The sequence below is a fragment of the Marmota marmota genome, unplaced genomic scaffold (genome assembly GCF_001458135.2).
Source record: "Marmota marmota marmota unplaced genomic scaffold, marMar, whole genome shotgun sequence".
Taxonomy (NCBI): domain Eukaryota; kingdom Metazoa; phylum Chordata; class Mammalia; order Rodentia; family Sciuridae; genus Marmota; species Marmota marmota.
Genome location: NW_025999943.1, coordinates 5749657 through 5771901, shown reverse-complemented (window position 1 = coordinate 5771901; position 22245 = coordinate 5749657). Strand labels below are relative to the sequence as shown.

The 22245-nt window shown below is 37.7% G+C and overlaps 1 protein-coding gene across 3 annotated transcripts in view; it reads right to left on the bottom strand.

Annotated features, from left to right (window-relative positions):
- Window positions 1–19074: 19074 nt before the first annotated feature.
- The window catches only part of Spry2 (sprouty RTK signaling antagonist 2), a 5182-nt gene continuing 2011 nt past the window's right edge, over window positions 19075–22245 (bottom strand). Inside the window, exons 1-2 of one of the 3 annotated variants that reach the window (XM_048801401.1) lie at window positions 21982–22118; window positions 19075–20846 (exon numbers count right to left, since the gene is read on the bottom strand). In XM_048801401.1, the coding sequence (XP_048657358.1) occupies window positions 19848–20795 (948 nt within the window). In that variant the 5' untranslated portion in view covers window positions 20796–20846; window positions 21982–22118 and the 3' untranslated portion in view covers window positions 19075–19847. Of the gene's footprint in view, window positions 20847–21877; window positions 22119–22245 lie in introns of those variants that run through there. The other 2 variants (XM_048801402.1, XM_015499321.2) reach the window with 2 other exon arrangements.

Genomic DNA, 22245 nt, shown 5'->3' with positions numbered 1-22245 from the left:
ATGTAGTTCAGCACATACACCCCTTTTGGCTTAAACCAATCAGTTCAAACGAATCCCCCTCTTGTAGTAACCAATCACCCCTACCCAACTTGTTCCCGCCAGTGAATGTGCTAATCATGTTTTAGAGTTGTTATTTGATTTTCCCGTGGTGTGTGATGATTTGCTAAGAGATGCTATGATGTATGTGGGGGTCCCTGCCTTCTCCAAAGAATGTATAAAACTGCTGCAAACCCTGGGCTCAGGGCCTCTCAGCGTCACCAGTTGCTGTGTGTGCGTGCGGAGGACCGAGCTAGCTCGCAATAAACACCTCTTTGCTGTTTACATCGATCTTGGTCTCTGGTGGTCTTTTGGGGGTCCCGAATTTGAGCATAACACTGCCATTTCCTTGTTTGTGTGCAGGTCTGAGTGTGTAAGAATCCAGTTACTAGCCCAGGATGAGGTCCTATCCCCCAGTTAGAACAACATGCTGTCAAAAAGGATAGATTCATTCTTTAAATTCCTAATAGTTTATTTACATCACAGAAAGACGAGGGATCCCAACAATTGGATTTTTCCCCCTAGTACCGTTGATTCAATTCAGGAATATTCTACCTCTGAGCTAAATACCCAGTCCTTTTTATTTCATTTCAAGATAGGGCCTTGCTAAGTTGCCAAAGCTGGCCTCGACCTTGCCATTTTCCTGCCTTAACCTCCCAAGTTGCTGAGATTACAGGTGTGCCTGGTTCCCTCATAAATTGGATTTTGCAGAGACTGTGTGGGATAAAGGGTTGGGTTGAGTCCAGAGATCCTGCATCTCAGTGCTCATGCCCAGAATGCTGATGTCCCAGCATACAGAGGTCCACGCAGAGGTTAACAGTGCTTACCTCCTTGAAGGTTGTGCAGCTCAGGAAAATGATGCTCATCCTGGGAGAAGGAGAAAAAATATGAGTCTTGATAAAACAAACAAATTTTATTGTAGTCCTTCCTCATAGCAGGGTAAGTGGGTCACTGTAACAGGAAAAGAAAAGATGGCTAAATATTCAGCCACATTATCTTGCTTAACTACAAATCTAAAGCTGACACACCAAAATGGTGGGCATCAGGAGAAGCACAGGTTATCACATCCAAGTTTGGTATAATTGGGAGATGTAAGCAAAGCTGAAAGAAATAACATTTATCAACCATGCACCATGAGTTTACTGCTGAGCTTGGAAATACATATACCTGACCATGGATTCTTAAAAATCTCTTTCTTTCTTTACTGGGGATTGAACCCAAGGGTGGTTAACCACTGAACCACATTCCCAGCCCTTTTTGTATTTTATTTAGAGACAGGGTCTCACTGAGTGCTTAGTGCCTCTCTAAGTTGCTGAGGCTGGCTTTGAAATCACAGTCCTCCTGCCTCAGCCTCCCTATAGGTACATTCCCGGCTCCTGGTGAATTCTTATAAATATTAAGAGGCAAGTATTGTTTTACCCTTCAACAAGGATGCAGAAACTCAAGAGAGGTTAAGATACTAGTCTAAGATCACATGTTATTCATCTGGTAGAGTAGGGCTCAAATTAGGGTATCACTGACTTCAAAGCTCATGTTCTTTCTGGAACACTGAACCAGTGAATAAGTATAATAAATAAATAAATTGGACTATTCATTTTTGTAGGAAATTACTCCCTTAGTAAAATAAATAAGTAAACCAATAAATAAAGTGACTCAGAGGAGTCTCAGTTATAGATGTGCTCCCAACCAGCACGTATATTCCCTGCAAAAGATCAACCTAAATGGACAGTGTTGACATAAACTACTGGAGTGCAGTATGATGTGTTCTTGTTCCACGTGAAGAGACAGCAGTGAGGAGTAAGCCAGTGAAGGAAAGAACTGGGCGTCTGACCTCCTTCTAGATGCCTGGTGAGGAAGGATTGAGGTCCCTCCTAGGTGGGTTCTCATGAGCTCTTGCTTAAAGTGGGACTGCCAGAGGGGTGTTTTCCTGTATGTTCCTCTTTAAGAGACCTTGCTGAGAAATTCATTGCATACATTTGAAGATAATTTTTTTTCTCTCCCAGCGTCTAAGCTTTTCTTTTCAATTCTCATGGTTACACTACATCATCAAATAAATAAATATCTTGCCTCCTGTGTTCGATGCTTTCTGTTTTTCATATTTGCAGAACAATCAAGAGTCAGAGATTCCAGGCAATGGCTGTAGAGCTACCACTAACTCACACTCGTAGGGAAAAGGACCAACTGGGCTTTGTGGCACATGCCTGTTATCCCAGTGACTCAGGAGCCTAAAGCAGGAGGATTGAAAGTTCAACGCCAGCCTCAGCAACTTAGTCAGACCCTGTCTCAAAATAAAAAGGTCTGGGAATGTGGGTCAGTAGTTAAGTGCCCCCTGGGTTCAATCCCTGGTTTAAAAAAAAAATCAGGAAAAAAATACAATCATAAGTTTTTTTTTTTCTTTCTGTAAACTTTAATAGTTTTGCTTACCTCAAAATTCACTTACCTTTCTTTTTTAAAAAATAACTTAATGAATTATGTGATTAAACTGAAAATTGGTAAGACTGATCTTCAGGCAGGTGAAATCTATTACTTAATTAGTCTACCCTAATTTTTTTCTCCACTTTTGTGTAAATAATATCTGCTGGGCTGCAGAATGTGTGAGCTCCATGTACTGAAGATGCTAGGTGAGGAAGAAGGAAAATCAGCCCAACACCAGCTCTCTAAGCTCTCTCAGAGAACCATTGGGAGGCAAGAATCTCAATACTTAAATCCAGCACCAGAAGCTGAGATCAGCCTTTTAATGTGTCTAAACTGTAGATAAATTATTGTTACCATTAAATACAACATGGTGATTTAGCATGGCTTTAATTGGATTCGGGCAATGAAAATACCATTCGCTACTAAAAAAAGAAATTCAAAATTTGAAAATGGAGGTTATACAACCTCTTTATGGCAAAAGAGCAGTCTTTGAAAAGTGGTCCTTCTTACAATAGAAGCTGATTTTATATTCCTAATGAGGCATGGGAGACAAAATCTATTCTTGAAACGTTTCAGCTCTCTCCAGTGTTCTCTATTTAATTAGAATTACTCCCTATACTAATCTCCCCAGCTAGCAATCTAATAGCCATTAGCAGAACCTATTTACTGTTTAACTTGCTGCTTAAATTTGAGGCTTGATTCCAAAGATTTAGGCAGGTAATCAAGAGAAGTTCTGCCTTTTAAGTGGCATCCTGGCCTCATCTTTTCAATGTATGCACAAGAACCTCCCTTGTAAGATCACAAATAAATAAATTCAAAATCCTACTAAAGGAGACTTTTTGGAGGTGGAGGAGGGACGAGTAAGAAAAGAAGGGACGAGCAAGTAATTATATGTACCTGAAAGGACCTGAAAAATCTGTTGAACTTGGAAAAGTTTAAGTAGATTTTTTTAAAGTATTTTGTTTTAGTTGTAGTTGGACACAATATCTTTCTTTCATTTTTATGTGGTGCTGAGGATCGAACCCAGCGCTCCACATGTGCTAGGTGAGCACTCTACCACTGAGCCACAACCCCAGCTCTTAATTCTTTTTTTGTTATACACGTTTACAGATGTGAATCTTAGAGTTTAATAATATGTAAGACAGAAAATGTATGACAACAGAGAAAATGGATCCATCACATTCAACAGGGTAGCATCATTTCCTTTCCTATATGAGAGGAAAGAATGCAACAGGAATAAATGCCTTAGGCTATTTTGTGTTGCTATGACAAAATAACTAAGACCGGGTACTTTCTAAAGGAAAGAGGACTATTTTGGCTCACAGTTTTGCATGCTGAGAAATTCAAGCTTAGGTGGCCACATCTGGTGAGGGCCTCATACTGCATCCTAACATGGCAGATGGCATTACATGACAGGAGTGTGTGAGACAGCAGCATGTGTCAAAGAGGCCACACCGTGATAAAGCAAGCTGAGGAAAACAAACTTGCTTTATAACAACCAACCCATTCTTGAGACAACTAGTCCAGTCCTGAGAGACCTTGCCTACTCTTTTAAGATGGGCATTAATCACTTCTGGGGTTGAGGCCACTATGACCTAATCACCTCCCCATAGATCCTCCTCCTCCTCCTAATATTTTTAGTGGTAGATGGACACAATGCATTATTTTGTTTATTTAGTTTTTTTAATGTGGTGCTAGGGATTGAACCCAGCACCTCACATATGTTAGGCAAGTGTTCTACCACTGAGCCACAACCTCAGCCTTAGATCCCACTTCTTAAAGTCTCCTCCATCTCTTGATACCTTGACCTTCGGAACCAAGCCTGCAGCATATGAAACTCTGGGGGGATAAACCATAACTAAACCATGGCAGTAAACAACCTAGAATTTGGAAGGTTCACAATTATAACCCCAGAACACTCTTTGGACAACCTTTATATAGAGCAATTCTACCAAATTTCAATAGAATATGAAATTTAGTATTTTGGTTTTAAAATTCACAGCTTCCCCCCCCCCCCACATTTTTAAATTAATCTAATCAGAACAGCCATGAGAAAATTACATTCCATAGTTATTAACATTAGAATGTTAGGCTGCTTTCTCAATCCTGGTTCGTTAAAATGAAATGCAAGGGATAGGAAATATATTTTCATGATTTTCTCTTCAGATGTTTCCAAATTAAGTAATTTTATATGAAAAAATGCAAAGTGCCTGTGTATTTTTTCATTATTTTATAGAATTGGAACTTCTGGGAATTAACTAGATGAGATCTACTACTTTATTTGAATGATATCAAAGGTGATAACAATTACTACAACATACCTAGAAATAATTTGGAATAACCTAACTTTGGGTAATAATTTATTGCCCCTGTATGAAGATGCCAGAAGAGAAATGTAAACAATGTGGAATGCTTTTAAGAGATACTTCTTGCAGGATGCAGTGGTGCATGCCTGTAATCCCAGCAATTTGGGAGGATAAGGCAGAAAGATTGAAAAACCCCAGCCTCAGCTATTTAGTGAGGCCCTAAGCAATTTAGCAAAACCCTGTCTCAAAATAAAAGGTAAAAAGGACTGTGAATGTTGGGCTGGTGTTGTGGCTCAATGGTAGTAGTGCTTGCTTAGCACATGTGAGGCCCTGGGTTTGATCCTCAGCACCACATAGAAATAAATAAATAAAATAAAGGTATTGTGTCCAACTACAACTAAAATATAAATAGTTAAAAAAAAAAAAGGACTGGGAATGTGGCTCAGTGGTTAAATGCCTCTGGTTTCAATCCCTGGTACCAAAGAAAGAGAAAAAAAAGAGACCTACCAGATATAGCAGCACAGGCTTGTAATCTCAGCAACTCAGGAAGTTGAGGCAGGAGGATTGAAAGTTTTAGGCCAGCCTCAGCAACTTGTGAGACCCTGTGTTACAACAGAAAATAAAAGGGACTGGAGATGCAGATGCAGCTCAGAGGTAAAGCTACAATCTGCAGTACCATAATAAATAAATGAATAAATAGAGATTTCTTTGCAAGCATTGATAGAAAGAAACAATAGGATGGAACATTAGACTTGTAATCAAAACTCTGTGGTTGAGTCATGATATTTTTCTTTGCTTACTATATGATCTGGAACAATTCTCTCATGTACAGAGACTTCAATTTTCTCTTATATAAAATAGGATTGTGAATATCTGTCTTACAATATCTGAAGGCTAGCTCTGAGGATCAAAAGTCAAACTGAGATAATGTATGTGAAAACAACTAGCAAACAGTAGGGTACTAAACCATAAAATGCAAATAATTACCGTGGTGTGCACAGATACAACCCTGATTTTATTTTAATTAAATTATTTATTTAAATGTAAAGCATTTATTTTAAATGTAAATTATTTATTTATTGTAGGTATAGGTGATGGAACCCTGGGGAGCTTTACAAATGAGCTACACCCCCAACTCTTTATTTTTATTTATTTATTTTTTTGAGACAGGGTCTCCTAAGACACTGAGACTGGCCTCTAATTTGCAATTCTCCTGCTTCCACCTCCAGAGTATTTGGGATCATGGCACCCCATGTGACCCCAATTTCCATGTAAAGATCTGGATCTAGACCTCAGGGGAAAACCAGAGATACAGAGTACTTTGATTTATAATGATATTTAATCTAAAATGGTCTTTTTTTTTTTTTTCTATCCACCATAGTGGTAGTTTAAAGTTACTATTTATCAAGTCCTTTGTTTACTGAAATGTTCTCATGCCACAAATGTTGCAAATCCAAAGTACAAGCTATCTACTGGGAATAAAAATCTTTTGTGGAGGATTACACAAATCAATGTAAATAATAAATGTACAAATCAATGTAAATAATAGTCACGATATAGCAAGTTTTAATTATGAAACACCCACAAAAATATTTTTAATTTCTCCATTATATAAGAGCAAATAGATGCTCAGACATTTTCAGTAATCATATTTAATGCCATTCATTAAGGGCCATCAGTGTGAGAAGATTTTTTTTTCTCTTTTCTTTCTTTCTTTTTCTCTCTTTCTTTTTTTTTTAACTACACAATTTTAATCAGGAGTGTGCACAATATTTCTTTCTCCACTTTTTCATTCCAAGAGACTAACTTTTACATTCCAAAATCAGTGGTTTGGGTTGTTAGGTTTGCATTGCTTTGGGGGGTACTTTCCTGGAGACCCATTAAAGCTCCCCCAGGTAGTTTAGGAAAATTAAATTATTATTTTATAAAATGATATGTGCATACATACTTATATCTTAAATATATCAGCTTTCATAATAGAAATATGTATTTTATAAGCTTTAATATGGTATTCTATTTAATACACGAGACTCAGTGCTCCATTACTTAAATTTCCACATAGTTGTCACAGAGCAGTTTACTTAAAATTGCTGTGGTTTGGATATGAGGTATCCCCAAATGCTCCTGGATCAATGCAGGAATATTCAGAGGTAAAAGTGATTGGATTATGCAAGTTGTAACTTAATTAGACCATCTTAGTTTAAATGGGGTGACTGGGTGGTTATTGTAGGAAGGTAGGATGGGACTGGGGGAGACGGGTCATGGGGGATGTACCCTGAAGGCCCCTTCCTCCTTATTCCTTTCCTTTCCCTGGTCACCATGAGCAGAAAAACTTTCTCCATACTCTTCCACCATGACGTTTTGCTCAGCTTCCATCCAGAGCAATAGACTTGGCCAATCATGGACTAAACCTCTGAATCAAATAAACTTTCGCTCCTCTAAGTTGTTCTTATTGGGTATTTTTGGTCACAGTGAAAAACAAAAACAAAACAAACTAAAACCCTTAACACAATTATATATTGACAAATCCTCAAATCCCTGGCAAATCAGACATCTCACCAAGAACCCAATCTTTCTCTAGATCTTTGCTGTTCCTGAGGACTAATTTTATGTGGCAAATTAGCTGGGCTTAGGACTGGGGTTATGGCTCAGTGTGCTTGCCTCACATATGTGAAGCACTGGGTTTGATCCTCAACAACACATAAAATGAATAAATAAAATAAAGGTATTGTGTCCATCTACAACTAAAAAAAATTTTTTTTTTTTAAATTTAGCTGGGCTATAGTCTTCAGCTATTTGGTCACACATCAAACATTTTGTACATTTCTGTGAGAGTATGTTTTGTGGGTGAGATTAATATTTAAGTTAGTGAACTTTAGGTAAAAGCAGATTGCCCACCTTAATGTAGGTGGGGTTATCTTATCAATGAAGGCCTTGAAAGAATAAAGATTGACCTCCTCTGAGCAAGCAGGAATTCTTCCAACAAATGGCTTTAGACATGAACTGCTCTATCAGTTCTTCCTGGGTCTCCAGGCTGCGGGTTCCCTCTGCAGATTTTGCAACTGCTACCTTCCATTATCATCTGATCTAATTCATTTTTTTTTAAAAATATAAGTTTATTTTTTTTTTATTTGTTTGCTTTTTTTTAATGTGGTGCTGAGAATTGAACCTAGTGCTTCAAACATGCTAGGCAAGTGCTCTACCACTGAGCCACAACCTCAGACCCATCTGATTTAATTCTTGAAAATAAATTTGTCTTTCTCCTATCTGGAATGACGAAGAGTTCAAGATGCTTTTTCTCTTTTCCATTTTCCTTTTATGTTTGAAGTATATCTAGTTTAGACTTTGTATCAGTCTTCAGAGTACTAGATTTTAGGGTAGTAGAATGCTTACCAGCAGGGAAAGCATATACCAAGGGAAATTTCTGCTGCTTAGCTTTAACTGCTACCAAAAATTCAAAAAAACCTTTCAATTCTATCATGAAAGTCATTGTTACTAGGAAAGCACAGCCCACACTTCTGATTGAGTTGATTTAAAATACAGAGATTTTCTCTTATAAGGCAGGTGGGATCATTTTTTTTTTTTTTTGCGGGAGTAGGGGGTGGGTATCAGGGATTGAACCCAAGGACACTCAACCACTGAGCCACATCCCTGGCCCAATTTTGTATTTTATTAGAGACAGGGTCTCACTGAGTTGCTTAGTGCATTGATTTTGCTGAGGCTGGTTTTGAACTTGCGATCGTCCTGCCTCAGGCTCCTGAGCCACTGGGATTACAGGTGTGCCCACTGTACCGGGCCAGAGGAATCATTTTAAAGGGTTATGAATATCTTAGACATGAAAATTCTACACATATAATTAGAGTAGACCAGTCTCTATAATAGCTGAATTGTGATTGATAATAGTCTATTCATTCAAATGACATTTAGGGAACATCCTCATTGTGTCAGACATTGTGATAAACACTGGAGACACAGTCTTCAGCCCTATCTTTAAAAACCTTGCAATCAAACACAGTAGAGAAATCAATATGTAAGTAACAGCAATAATACAATACTGCTGCCTACAAGAAGGGTCATGTAGTAAGGTGAAAAAAAAAAGAGATAAAGTTTTCTTTAAATTCTTATGTTCAAATTCATTCTACATAAAACAATCTTCTGTTTTCCAAAATGGCAACTTCTTCAAACCCCTTTTAGTATATCTTTACTTTCTATTGATTTAATTCATCCATTTATTCCTCAAATTCTTGAGTACCTCTTATGTACCAGATAATGGGCTTGACCCTAGGAATACAGATGTAAGCCAAATAAAACAGGTTTAATGATGAGAGAGACATTAAACCAATAAACAAAGCTGGGTGCATTGGTGCATGCCTTTAATCCCAGAGACTCAGGAGGCTGAGGCAGGAGAATTGCAAGTTTGAGGCTATTCAGAAACTTGGTGAGGCCTGTCTCAAAAAAATAATAAAATAATAAAAATATAAAAAGGGTTAGGGATGTAGCTCAGTGGTAAAGCACCCCCTGGGTTAAAATTTGAAAGTTAAAAAAAATAAAGGAAGGAGCTTCTTTGGTGAACTGACAGTTTTAAAACACAAGTCAAAAGTTTTCAGATGAATAGATGTGGGGAGAGGGTTAAGGAAGGGGAGACTCCACGTAAAGCGATTGTGTCTGAAGCATTTGTAGAGAGGAAGAGGGAGACCACTGATGTCAGAAAAAGGGACGAAAGGCAGACTTGTCACTGGAGTAGAGAAGAACCAGATCTTTCAGGAGCTTGAAAAATTGGAACTTTGTTCAAAGAGCAAAGGGAAGTCATCAAATCAGCTTTTAAAAGGATCAAGATCCTTAGACTACACTTTTAAAACATCTCTTTTTTGGTCAATTGGAAAATACTAGGGGGAGGGCCAAAATGGATTTAGGAAATATTATGATAAAGTCCAGGTTTGATAGTCTGACATTCAGATTCTTCAGGATTGAGGCCAAATCTATCTTTCCCATTTGCTTTTTCATTTCCTGGTTACATGAACGTGCATTTCAGCCAGACTAGTCCACTCAAGTCTCCTGAACAGTACTCTGCTCAACTCTGACTTTTGACATGGCAATGTAAAACCTCCCCACTTTCTATTTTAAAGTTCCAGGAAAAATTTCATCGGTCTTTGGCACAGACAAAATAGTTCACCATTGCCCCTTTCTCTGTATATCCAAAAAGACTTGTCATATTTCTGAAAATCTAAAATGCAATGGTTGGTAAGAGACACTATTGCTTTCGAACCATTAAGAAAGTAAAAACAAAATCATGGCATTTGCAGGTAAATGGATGCAGTTAGAGAAGATAATGCTAAATGAAGTGAGCCAATCCCCCCATCCCCCCCCCAAAAAAAACCAAATAGCAAATGTTTTCTCTGATACATATAAGGTGACTGACATATAAGGTGACTGACTCATAGTGGGGTAGGGAGAGGGAGCATGGGAGGAATAGACGAACTCTAGATAGGGCAGAGGGGTGGGAGGAGAAGGGAGGAGGCAGGAGGTTAGCAATGATGATGGAATGTGATGGACATCATTATCCAAAGTAGGTGTATGAAGACAGGAATTGGTGTGAACATACTTTATATACAGAGATATGAAAAATTGTGTTCTATAAGAATTGTGATGCATTCTGCTGTCATGTCTTTAAAAAATAAAAGCAATTTTAAAATAAATAAATAAATGTCTAAGAAAGAGTATGAATAATTGGCAAAATGCAAATGTAAATAGAGTGTTAAAGATATAGCTATTCCATTCTAAGATGAAGGTTTGTATTCTCATTTATGCAATTCTGAAGTTAAGATGCATTTTATGATCAATAGTGTTTTACATTGCCATTGTCAAGACAATTCTAACATAACTTTTCACTGCTTTGTTATTTTCCAGCTTTAATTAGATTAATATTTTACACATTCTAAACTTGTTTTTAAAATGTCTTCATGAAACAGCATATGAATGAAAAGATATGTACCCTAAAGTCAAGAATATTAAATATTATAGAGTTTAAATTTAAATAGTAAGGGATCTGTTACTGGAGAAATGGTTGTAATTCAATTTTTCTTGCAAAAATTAGCTAAATGTCAGAACCTAAGAAAGGGAAAGACCCACAATTGATGAATAGATAAGGGAAATTTCAAAGACATGATAAGCAGGTGTGATCAATTTATATATCTCAAATGACTATCATTATTATCATTTTTGTGATGGGTACTGGAGGTGTACTTTAGTGGTTGAACATATGGTTAACATGCATGAGGCCATGGGTTCAATCCCAGTACCAAAAGGAAAGAAAAATTGGGGAGACATAAATTTATTAACAATACTTTTACTTTATTTTTTAATTTTTTTTAAATTTTAATTTGTTATATATGACAACAGAATGCATTACAATTCATATTATACATATAGATCACGATTTTTCATATCTCTGGTTCTACACAAAGTAGAGTCACATCCTTTGTGTCTTCATACATGTACTTGGGGTAATGATGACCATTGAATTCCACTGTCTTTTCTACCCCTATGCCCTCTCCCTTCTCCTCCCTCCCCTTTTCCACTTTGCCCTATCTAGAGTTCATTTAATCCTCCCATCTCTTCCACCNTCATTTCACTGTCTTTCCCTATCCCATTTTCCTCCTTTTTCTTCATTCCCCTTTGTCTACTGCAGTGATTTTTCTTCTATTCTTTTTTTTTTATCCCTCCACCTCCTTATTTTAAAATTAACTTTCACATATCAGAGAAGACATTTGACCTTTGGTTTTTGCAACTGGCTTATTTTACTTAGTATGATATTCTCCAGTTCCATCCATTTATTTGCAAATGTAATAAAGTCTTCTTCTTTATGGCTGAGCAATACACCATTGTGTATATATATCACATTTTTAATCCATTCATCTACTGAAGGGCGTCTAGTTTTCTTCCACAGCTTAGCTATTGTGAATTGGGCTGCTATAAACATTGATGTGGCTGTGTCCCTGTAGTATGCTGTTTTTAAGTCCTTTGGGTATAGACTGAAGAGAGGGATTGCTGGGTCAAATGGTGGCTCCATTCCAAGTTTTTTTCTTGGGCACTTTTGATATACTTTTACTTTCTATTGAATACATTCATTCATTACATGATCAATGAACATCTAAGTGCCAAGTGCTAGGCTCTGTCCAGATGAACAATTGCCATCAGATCCCTCCTCTCAAGATAAAAAAAGAAAAGAGAAAAAGAAAAAAAAAAAGCCTTAAATTGGTGGCATCATAGCAAATCCAATTATATTTTTTTGGTACCAGGGTTAAGTACTGGTACTGGGGTTAACCCAGGGGTTCTTAACCACTGGCCACATCCCCAACACTTTTTATTTATTTTTTAAATTTTGAAACAGGATCTCATTAAGTTGTTGAGGCTGGCTTTGAACTTGCAATCCTCCTGCTTCAGCCTCCTGAGCTGTTAGGATTAAATGAAGTTTTTCATGTAAAATGTAGCATTTGGGACTATGAATGAATTCCTTAAGTCCTTTTTGATGGTTTTCTCAAAGCAAATTAACCATGGATAAAATTGAGATCTGTAAGTTCATTAGCATAAAAAATCATGCTGTATATGTATAATATAAATTGTATGCATTCTGTTGTAATATATTTGTGGCATTGGCAATATAGCTCAGTGGTGAAGCACTTGCCTAGCATGTGTGAGACTCTGGATTCAATCCCCAATACTGTGAAAAGAAAAAAAAAAATGTTTGAGGGCTGGGGATGTGGCTTAGCTGTAGAGTGAGTGCTTGATTTGCACATGTGAGACGCTGGGTTCTATCCTCAGCACCACATAAAAATAAATAAAATAAAGGTATTATGTCCAATTACAACTAATTTTTTTTTTAAATAGCTGTTTGTTTTAGTAGAAACATTGCAAAAATTTACATACGCACAGATACACACATATATACACATGCACATTCTCTATAGAGAAATTATAGTAAGCTGACTTAGGGTTAGATTTTTTTTAAATTTGTTCTTTTTGGATATACATGACAGTAGAGTGTATTTTGACATTATACATACATGAGTATAACTTATTCTAATTAGGATCCCATTCTTATGGTCCTACTTGATGTGGAGTTTCACTGGTGGTGTATTCATATATGAACATAGGAAAGTTATGTTTGATTATTTCTATTGTCCTTCCTATTCCCCTCCCCCTCTCTTCCCTTCATTCCCCTTTGTCTAATCCACTGAACTTCTATTCTCCCCCACCATCACCCTTATTCTGTGTTAGCATTCACATATCAGAGAGAACATTTGGCCTTTGGGTTTTGGGGACTGGCTTGTTTCACCTAGCATGAGTCTCTAGATCCATCTATTTACTGGCAAAAGTCACAAAGTCATTCTTTTTTATGACTGTGTAATATTCCATTGTATATATGTGTGGGTATATATTTTTATATATATATATATATATATATATATATATATATATATATATATATATATACATACACATATACATATCACATTTTCTTTATCCCTGTCTCATAAGGGCACCTAGATTGGTTCCATAGCTTAGCTATTGTGAATTGAACTATATAAACATTGGTATGGCTGCATCATTGTAGTGTGCTGATTTTAAGTCCTTAGGGTATATACCAAGGAGTGGGATAACTGGATCAAACGGTGATTCCATTCCAAGTTTTCTGAGGAAGGGTTAGATATTTTTAAAAGATAAGGCATTTTTCATGTAAGAATTTCAGAGGTTCAGCACGCAGCATAAAAATTCCTTAGTTACGACGTGACAGGAATCTCCCCGTGTCCCGTGACTTCACCCTTCCTCGTTTAGCTGACAGGCTTCCTTGCCATGTGTCATAAAGATATGTGAGTTTCTCCCCTCTCCTCCCCCATGTTCCTCTGTTGCAGGGTGTCTTAGGCTTGGAATTATTGGCACATTGAGCTGAATGATTCTCTGTTATGGGCGGAGGTCCTGGCACTGTAGGATGGGCAGCATCATTCCTGGCCTCTAACCACCACATGCCAGTAGCTTCTCCCTCCTCCTGCCCGTAATGCCAGAACACCAAAAATGTCTTCAGACCTTGCCAATGTCCCCAGGGGGCTGGGGACGGGGAGGGGGCTGCAGGTCAAGTAACTCCAGACAGGAAGTGGTTAATGCCAATAGTCATTTTCTATGACTTAGCACCTTAGTCCTAGATTATCAGCTTCCAGAGAACTATGAACAATCATCCTTTTCTCCGCCATCTACTGGAACATCATTTACACTGATACATGGTAAATACTGGCTCAATGGCAAGTAATTCTACCTTGGGCCTGCAACTTTTTTTCTTTCCCCTCAGGGCTAGGGATGGAGCCCAGGGCCTCATACATGAAAGATGAGAGCTCTACCACTGACCTACATCCCCAGCCCGGCAGTTCTGATTGTTTATGTGGCAGGGCAGAGACCCAGAAGGCCTATTATTAGGTTCACACTATGTGACTTTTCACAGACGATTAGAATCAAATTAATGGTTTGTGAAATAATTCATATTTTCAGGATTTCCAAAGTTTAAGTGTACAGTTACAGTGCAAACAAGACCAAATCAATTAGGCTCTGTCCTACTCATGTAGGTCAGAGTCCAAGTAACATCTAGACCACAAAGCAATTGTTGATTTTGTGGTTGCCTGTGTTTCAAGAGTCAGTTCCTTACCAACTGAGTCATGGGTTAGAGACCAACATCTCTTGGGATATCCTACACATTAGCCTTGCCAACGGAGCAGGTACTAGATTTCTCCCAGGGCTCTGTGTGAGGTGTTGTTTGGTGCATGCAAGGCCTCTTGGTCACTAGGTTTTACAACATTTGTAGCTGACTTTTAGACACACATCCTTAAAGGATATTTTGAACTTCTAAAGATGACTTTCTACCAGAAATCTCAGAAACAGTTTTCTAGTGTGAGCAGCCACTGATATTAGAGCTACTTTGTGCTACTTGGGGCAGGAAAGCTAGGCTTAGGGGCAGGATAGAACCTGGAGGGATGAGAGTTGAGAGAAATATGTATTTATAAGAACCTTGTTTGATAGCAAGAGCTATTGACACAAGTCAATAAACCAGATGTTATTTGGAGAACAAACTATTTTAAAAAATGGATGTTACATCACTTAGATACTGAAGAGAGATGGACAGCTGAGTTTTAGCTCTGCAAACCTGAACAGCCAGGTCTCAAGTGGTGTATTATGGCAAGGGTTGAATTGCTCTAACCCTCAACCACTTTTCACATTGTCACCTCCACCCTGCCCATGCTCCTCCCACAACCTGATTATCCCTAATTCATTCTTCACAAGTATTTATCCTTCTTTAAGTGGCAAAGCTAACTAAAATTATGGGTTAATGACAAGAGGCAAATTCCACCAAGAACTGGAAAAGCAAGAATAGATGAATCTTTTCAACTCCATTCTTAGTAACATATCTTAAAAATGTATTTTTTTTAAAAAAAATCTGTATTTTTAAAGGGAAAGTTTTAGTGAATCATGTATTTCAAAGAATAAACATAGTGAATATAATTATGCAAGTATCCATCAGACATCTCTACATTTCATTTAGGATCCAGGATATGAACATGGTGGATTTAGTTTTATTTAAGGAGTGAGGCTAATTCTGCCACAACTTCCTTAGCAGAAGCTCTTTTCCTACTTATATATCTGCGACCATTGCGAAGACAAGGAGACCAAACCTACTGTCTGGAGAAGGCATCATTGCTTCCTTCAGTTTCTGTACTCTCCTGGCACCTTGCTTGTGCTTTACATATAAGTTCTGTCTTGCATTTTGACTTGCTAAACTTTTCCCTTTGCATTAGATCCACAGTCCTGTCATTTGTAAATAGCAGGCATTAAAAAAAAATGTTAAAATACTAAATGATTTTAGTGCCCATATTTCATTCCAATTGGGTCATTGTATTATTCTTTTACATATTAGCAACTGTTTTGAGGAATAAACTTTTGTAAGGTATGCTGAAGTCTTACATGCCCCATCTAGCCAAGCCAGAGGCCAAGACTCATTCTAATCTTCTTTAATAGTTTATTCAAAGTGAGTTGCCAAATAAGACTGGCTTTTAACAATTCCTTAATCAAAATGCAGTATTAAATAAAAATGCAATATTTGCTAGGCATGAATCAAAGTTTAAGTGCTGATGGTTTTGTTTTTATTTCCTTCATTGGCTATGTTTCTATCTTCCCTGTCTTTTTTGATTTAAAATTAAATGTGTATTTTGACCAGAAGTGCAATAAATCACTGGTGGAATTCACATGTTCTCATTATTCACATGGTTGTCTCTCATGGTGTGGAAGGAAGGTGACGTGTGTCATCAAAAGAAGGTCTGCAGCTCAGGATGTGCAGTTTGACTGCTTTAAGCTCCTACAAATAACCAAACCAATGATAAAACAGTGCAGATGTGCAGCTTCACTCTGATGATCAGTTTTCCACCAAAGCAGATAAAATCATTTAAATTAGTTAAAATTATGGTCCAGATTTCTGTCAAAGAAGCCTCACCCTTGGTTTATCATAGAGAAGTGAGACCTTCCAAATTAAAATAGATATTAACATGACTTTTACAGTAACAGATACTGCAAACCCAGGACCAAATACCAAGGTGGTATTGAAATAACTTGTCAATAACCTATTTTCATATTTTCTGTATTGAAATTGCATAAAATATTATCCACATGGTAGCAAGCTTCTATTTACTCTGGAGTTCAACCAGTTCTCAAAGTTGAGACATTTGTACCTACACTCTGGTCCTTTTGCACATTGAGGAGAGGAAAGCACATGGCCACTTGTGGTTATAAATGCAAGTGAAACTCTTAAATCCATTGAACTCTTGAACATTTTGACCCACGTGATCAAAAGCTAATAAATTACACCAAGCCCATCAACTGCCTATGGAAAACCTCACAACAGTGTGCAGAGTGAATTCATTGATCTGACATCAGTACCTTAACTTACATATGCTAGAGTCAAGTACTCCTTGAGACATAAGTGTACTGGAGAAAGAAGTTATGCAAAAGTTTGGTTGGGATTACTTCCTTGGGTTTTGGCTTTCTTCTTTCACAATCCCCAGTGCATGCTCCAACGTGGCAGAAATTTGGCAAGGCCTTAAAATCTCAAAACACATAAATGAATGTTTTAAGTAATAACAATCAAGTAGTCATTTTTAAATGAATCTCAAATACAGAGCTCAGGTTTTAAAAACATAAAAGCAAAGAAACAAAAAATTTTTAAAAGTGCCCTAAATGCTTAATGGTCATATTTGCTGTATTACTACACTTTTAATCTATTATGTCAAAATAATGGCCATTGGATAATAAACTCATTAATTTGTGATATGAATTTTTAACTTTAAACTCGAGGTGGTTATTCCTCTATATTTGTTCCCAAGTGAGATAATTTATGACATTCAAAAAGTTCCTGAACACACTGAGTGAGCACCAGCTGTTTCCAATCTACTTGGACATAAACATTTAATTTTCTATATTCTGAACATGAATTCTATACTGGCTCATAAATTCAACATTAAATTAGGTTATTTGGTAGCTTCTTGAGAAATCCAACTTTCCTGTTTATCTTTAAAGAAATTATTTTCTCCGCGACTTTATACTTACACCAAATCCTCTCTTAATTTCAGTAGATTATTATTATACTTTTTATTTGAAAGCAATTCCTAGGTTAGCAGTCTCAGACTACACATAAATGCTTATGGAAAGATTAAAAATGAAAATCTAAAATTAGAGATTCTGTTTCAGTTACTATGGCGAAAGATTCTTACTTTTTCAATTAATACCAATGGCATCTGCTGCAATTTGTCTACAGAACACTTTGAAAACTGTTTACTGTTTTTACACTGCTTTCTTACTGTCCAAGAAAGTTTTGACTCATACAACTTGTACACCAAAAAACTATCAGAGCATAAAGCAGTTCTGAAAGACAAAGTTAATCAGTTAAAAATTTGGGGTTTTACAAGTCTTGAAAACTACACTGAATAAGGAACCTGGCTTTATTTTTCAACATTCTACTTCTTCCTGAGATCAGTGGGTGAAATTTGTGAATACACATTAGAACCAACGTTCAGTGAACATTCAGAACCCCGAGTTGAAGTTTTAAAGAGTAAACAATCTCCAAATTAATCTTGTGTTGCTTGGAGGATGTTCAGAGAAACTGAAGGTCTGTATAGCACTGTGTGAGTTTAGGAGGCTGTATGGTTCCTTGAAAGCCACTTTTAAAAAACACAACAGAAGACAACCTGTACTAAGACCTCTTAAGCCAAGAGAACAGGAAACAAGAGATTAAACAATAATGACAGGTAAATCATTTCCTAGACTTCCGGTGATTCTTGGCAGCAAAAGCTTGTGCTTTTGGAAAAAAAGAAAAAAAAAATCATCAGCCACAAAGTGACTAATCAAGTGACTTAAGAAAACCTAATATTTGTCAAGGTGGACTTGTAGCAGCTTGCTGTCTTTGTTCCCAAAAGACAGCTCCAAATGCACCGATTGTTTGCCATATATTTTGGACCTATAGAGTTAAATCTAACACTTTTCTAGATAATAAGACCAATAAAGGTTGAAATGTCACAACAAATACCTGAAATCAAAAACAAGTTGTTTTTCATGTCTTTTCTAACGTAAGGAACTTGGTGTGATGGTGAGTCTAAAACTAAATAACCAAAAAGAACAAAGCCATGCTCAGTCAGGAAAACATTTCTGCCTCAGTAAGAAAGACTGGTTTGTGCATACATATACTCCATGCTTGACACACTGACAGCATTCAAAAAATATTTGTGAACTAAACTTGTTCCTCTAGTTTCAAATTATCTTTATGGAATTCATTCTTAATACTGTACATCAAGGAAAAAAATCTGATTATTAATCATTGGGAAAAATTTCTAAATAAATCAGCTCAAAAAAAAAAAAAAAAATACAATCACCCTGATAACAAAGGCCAGTCAGCAAATCTGCAAAGACGGAGAACAGGGACAATGACATAGCCAAAACCAGTTCTCATGATTCCCCCAGATCAGAGAGTCAAATGATCAGTTATTTCTCTCTTTTTTTTTATTCCAAAGGCATAGACAGAGATTTATTTAGGAAAGCAGAGGCACATTCAAGGGACAATGTGGTTGTTTCCAGAGGGAGAAACAGCCCAGTTATTTCATCAAATCTACCTTGCATTAAAGCAGAAATCGTACGATAAAAATAATCTTGCAGATAAATAAAACTATTTCCTATGTGGTTTCTTACATTTGAAAGAAACAAAGAAAAGGTAAAATAAGACAAAACAGCTCAGTTTAATTTCAAACGTTAATATATTTTCTATTTTATATTGAACATATGCATCTGTAACCCCTCATTTGCAGCAACTATCACATCCTCATAAAAGGGGCAAAATTTGTAAGATGCCTCTTAAAATAAATATTCTTTTTTATAAAATAATAAAACTTCAAATAAATATTCTTTACACTAAACAATATGTTGAAAAAATTAGAAAATAAAGGTTGAATTTTACTGTAACTGTACAATATACATGAAGTCCAAAGGGAAATCAGAGTCTTCCAATAAAGGCTTTCTGTAAGGCAAAATACAATCTAAAACATACTGATTGATTCACATTCTTCCGAATGTACAACATATTAGTATAATATTTTGTGACTGCCATGTAGTATGGCACAACTTGTTTTTCACAGTTGCAAATATTATTGTATATACAAAAATATAGCACATTATCTCTGGAGAAAACAATGGAAAAAAAGTCATTTGCTAATTTACAAATTTTGCAAGGACTATTCACAAACAAAAACTGCCTAGGAGTGTCTGTTGCTTTAGCTTATGCAATATATGGGTCACCAAGTTCTGAATCCCTTAACTTTGAGTTCCATTAGCTGAGTTCTAACAAGCATATCAGTTAAAATGGCACATGGACACAAAAGCATCTCACTGCAAACAGCAAGCAATATCCCAACCCTCTACGAACAGTGCCAAGATTACAACTGTTTAGTTGGTTGCATATGTGTTAAAAAAAAAAAAAAATCCTTATTACTGTGATATTCCTGATTAATAATGCTATGTTGGTTTCTCAAAGTTCCTGGGGGGGACAGTGGGAACTTTGCAGCAAACTGTGTTTGAGTTTTTACAACGGCATCCAGGCCTGTTAACCCGGTCATAACACCCCTGGCACAATTTAAGGCAACCCTTGGCTGGAAGATAACACCATAAACAAGGCAAAAAGAGGGACATGACACCCATGGCTGACCATCGTGTACAACAGTGAGACTGGCTGCAAGAGCACGGGTTGTCAGCACAGTTGTCCTCGTCATCATTAGAACAGTGATAGAAGAGACCTTTCACACAGCACACGCAAGTCCCATAGTCAATCACGTTCTGGGCCGAGCAAAGGCACTGCTTGTCGCAGATCCAGTCTGATGGCAGTGGCCTTGGGTAGGTGCACTCCTTACATTTGCACTTGCCACAGTCCTCACACCTATAGGCATGCAGGCCCAAATCTTCCTTACTCAGTGGCTTAAGCTCACCTGGCTTAAGCTCAGATTTGGGCTGCACCCGGATGATCCCATCAGCAACTGGACCAGAGGAAAAGGATGGTCCTAATAGCCTCTGTTCAGAGGAGCTGCTGCTGGTACTTGTCCTTGTACTGCTCCGAGACCCTGAGCTGACCGTGCTGATGGACCTGGACAGAGGGGCTCGAGTAGAGGAATGAATCTGTGAATGCTGGAGCCTGGGAGGCTGGCGGTGCTCCGGCAGACCATGGAGTCTCTCATGTTTGTGCTGAGTGGAGGGGCGAGGAGCAGGCTTGAGTCCAGGTCTTGGGACCACAGTTGGTCCCTCTGTGTACTCATTGGTGTTTCGGATGGCTCTGATTTGATCCAGAGACAAAACGTGTACCTGCTGGGAGAGGGCGTCTCTAGGGTCGGGTTCCCCACGCTGCCTGCCACTGTCACGGGGCGCCTGCAGCAAAGGCTGAGACCCGTTGCCACTCTGAGCTCTGGCCTCCATCAGGTCTTGGAAGTGTAGTCACTCCAGCAGGCTTAGAACACATCTGAACTCCTGGGGAGACCAAGAGGAAAGAGAATGGTTTACACTCCAAAATACTTCCCATTCTCCACCCACCTGAGTTGACTCTTTACTTTCCACATCCCCTAGAGAAACAGGATTTGAAGTGGAATGACAGTGGGGATGTATCAGAACTGCTGAACTGATCAATGCATGCACCGGAAGGTAAAAATTGTGTCTCGGTACTAACAATTCTGTAATCCTGTGATGTGCAGTGACACAAAGCCGATCTTTGTCTGAATCACTTCAGCAACAATCCCTTATTCAAATAAGCACACAATCTGAAAGGTTCAGGTTCATTGTTAAAATTGCAAGAAAGTAATGTTGGAACACAGTACTCATACCAACATTTTCAAAAAAGTTAAATACCCTTTCAAAATGTGAAATAGGTTTTAAATTTGTCGTGAACATTTTTTAAACATACGTAAATGCAGCCTAGAAAATCCTTTCTTAGTTATTTAACTCTGCTTTTACATCAAGTACTTGCATTATGACTTATCCATTATTCTGAAGCTTTTTCAAAATCTGTAGCATGAATATGACATGCAAAAAAGTATATTTTTCCCCAAGGACGGTTATACATTTTGCAATTCCTAATAACAAAGCTATAGAATTAAAAACAAATCACTTCAAATCTAATTAGATACCAGAAGAACATTAAAGCAAACTTACACAACAAGCAACAACACAGGAATTTATTTTCAATTTATCAACATTAAGAATCAAATATTCTATTGCCTGATAGCCAGGAACACTTAGATTCTGCAGCAGAAAGGACACTATCCGACCACCTGAGAAATTAAAGTACATCAAAATCTTACTTTCTTATTCTGAAAAATGAATAGTTGAGAACATAAACCAACTAGTAGTAATAGAAAAAGTTTAAAAAATTCAGGTGTCATATTTCAAACCTAGCGTTCTGTCAAGTGATCCCTTAAACTGCAGTCATCCTAGGTTTCAAAAGTAGGTATCATCCCTTTCCCAAGACTACATGAAAATAGAAAGTAAAATAGGTAAAAGTGGACCTTTATTCAGTCTCTGCTTTTTAGAGGAAAGCCAGGGAACAAGGCAGGTGACAAACGCCTTCTTAATTCAGAACAAGGCAGAGCTGGTAACCGGATCTCCTCACCTTCAACAGAATGGCAGACAAGACAACGCTGCTCTGCTTTCACTCCCTTTATCGGTTCGATCTACGCCCCAACACCGTCCCCAGCAGGTGGGACACAGCCAAAATCCCGGGGGACTTTTCTCCAGGCGAACTGACGCTGTCCAGGGGCCAGGCTGCCTCCCCCCGCCCCTTACAATCCAGAGACGCAAAGACAGGAGGGGGCGGCGGCGCCTCCTAAGGGGACGTGCTATGAAACGCTTTAGCACACTTCCCCCGCCCTCCCCT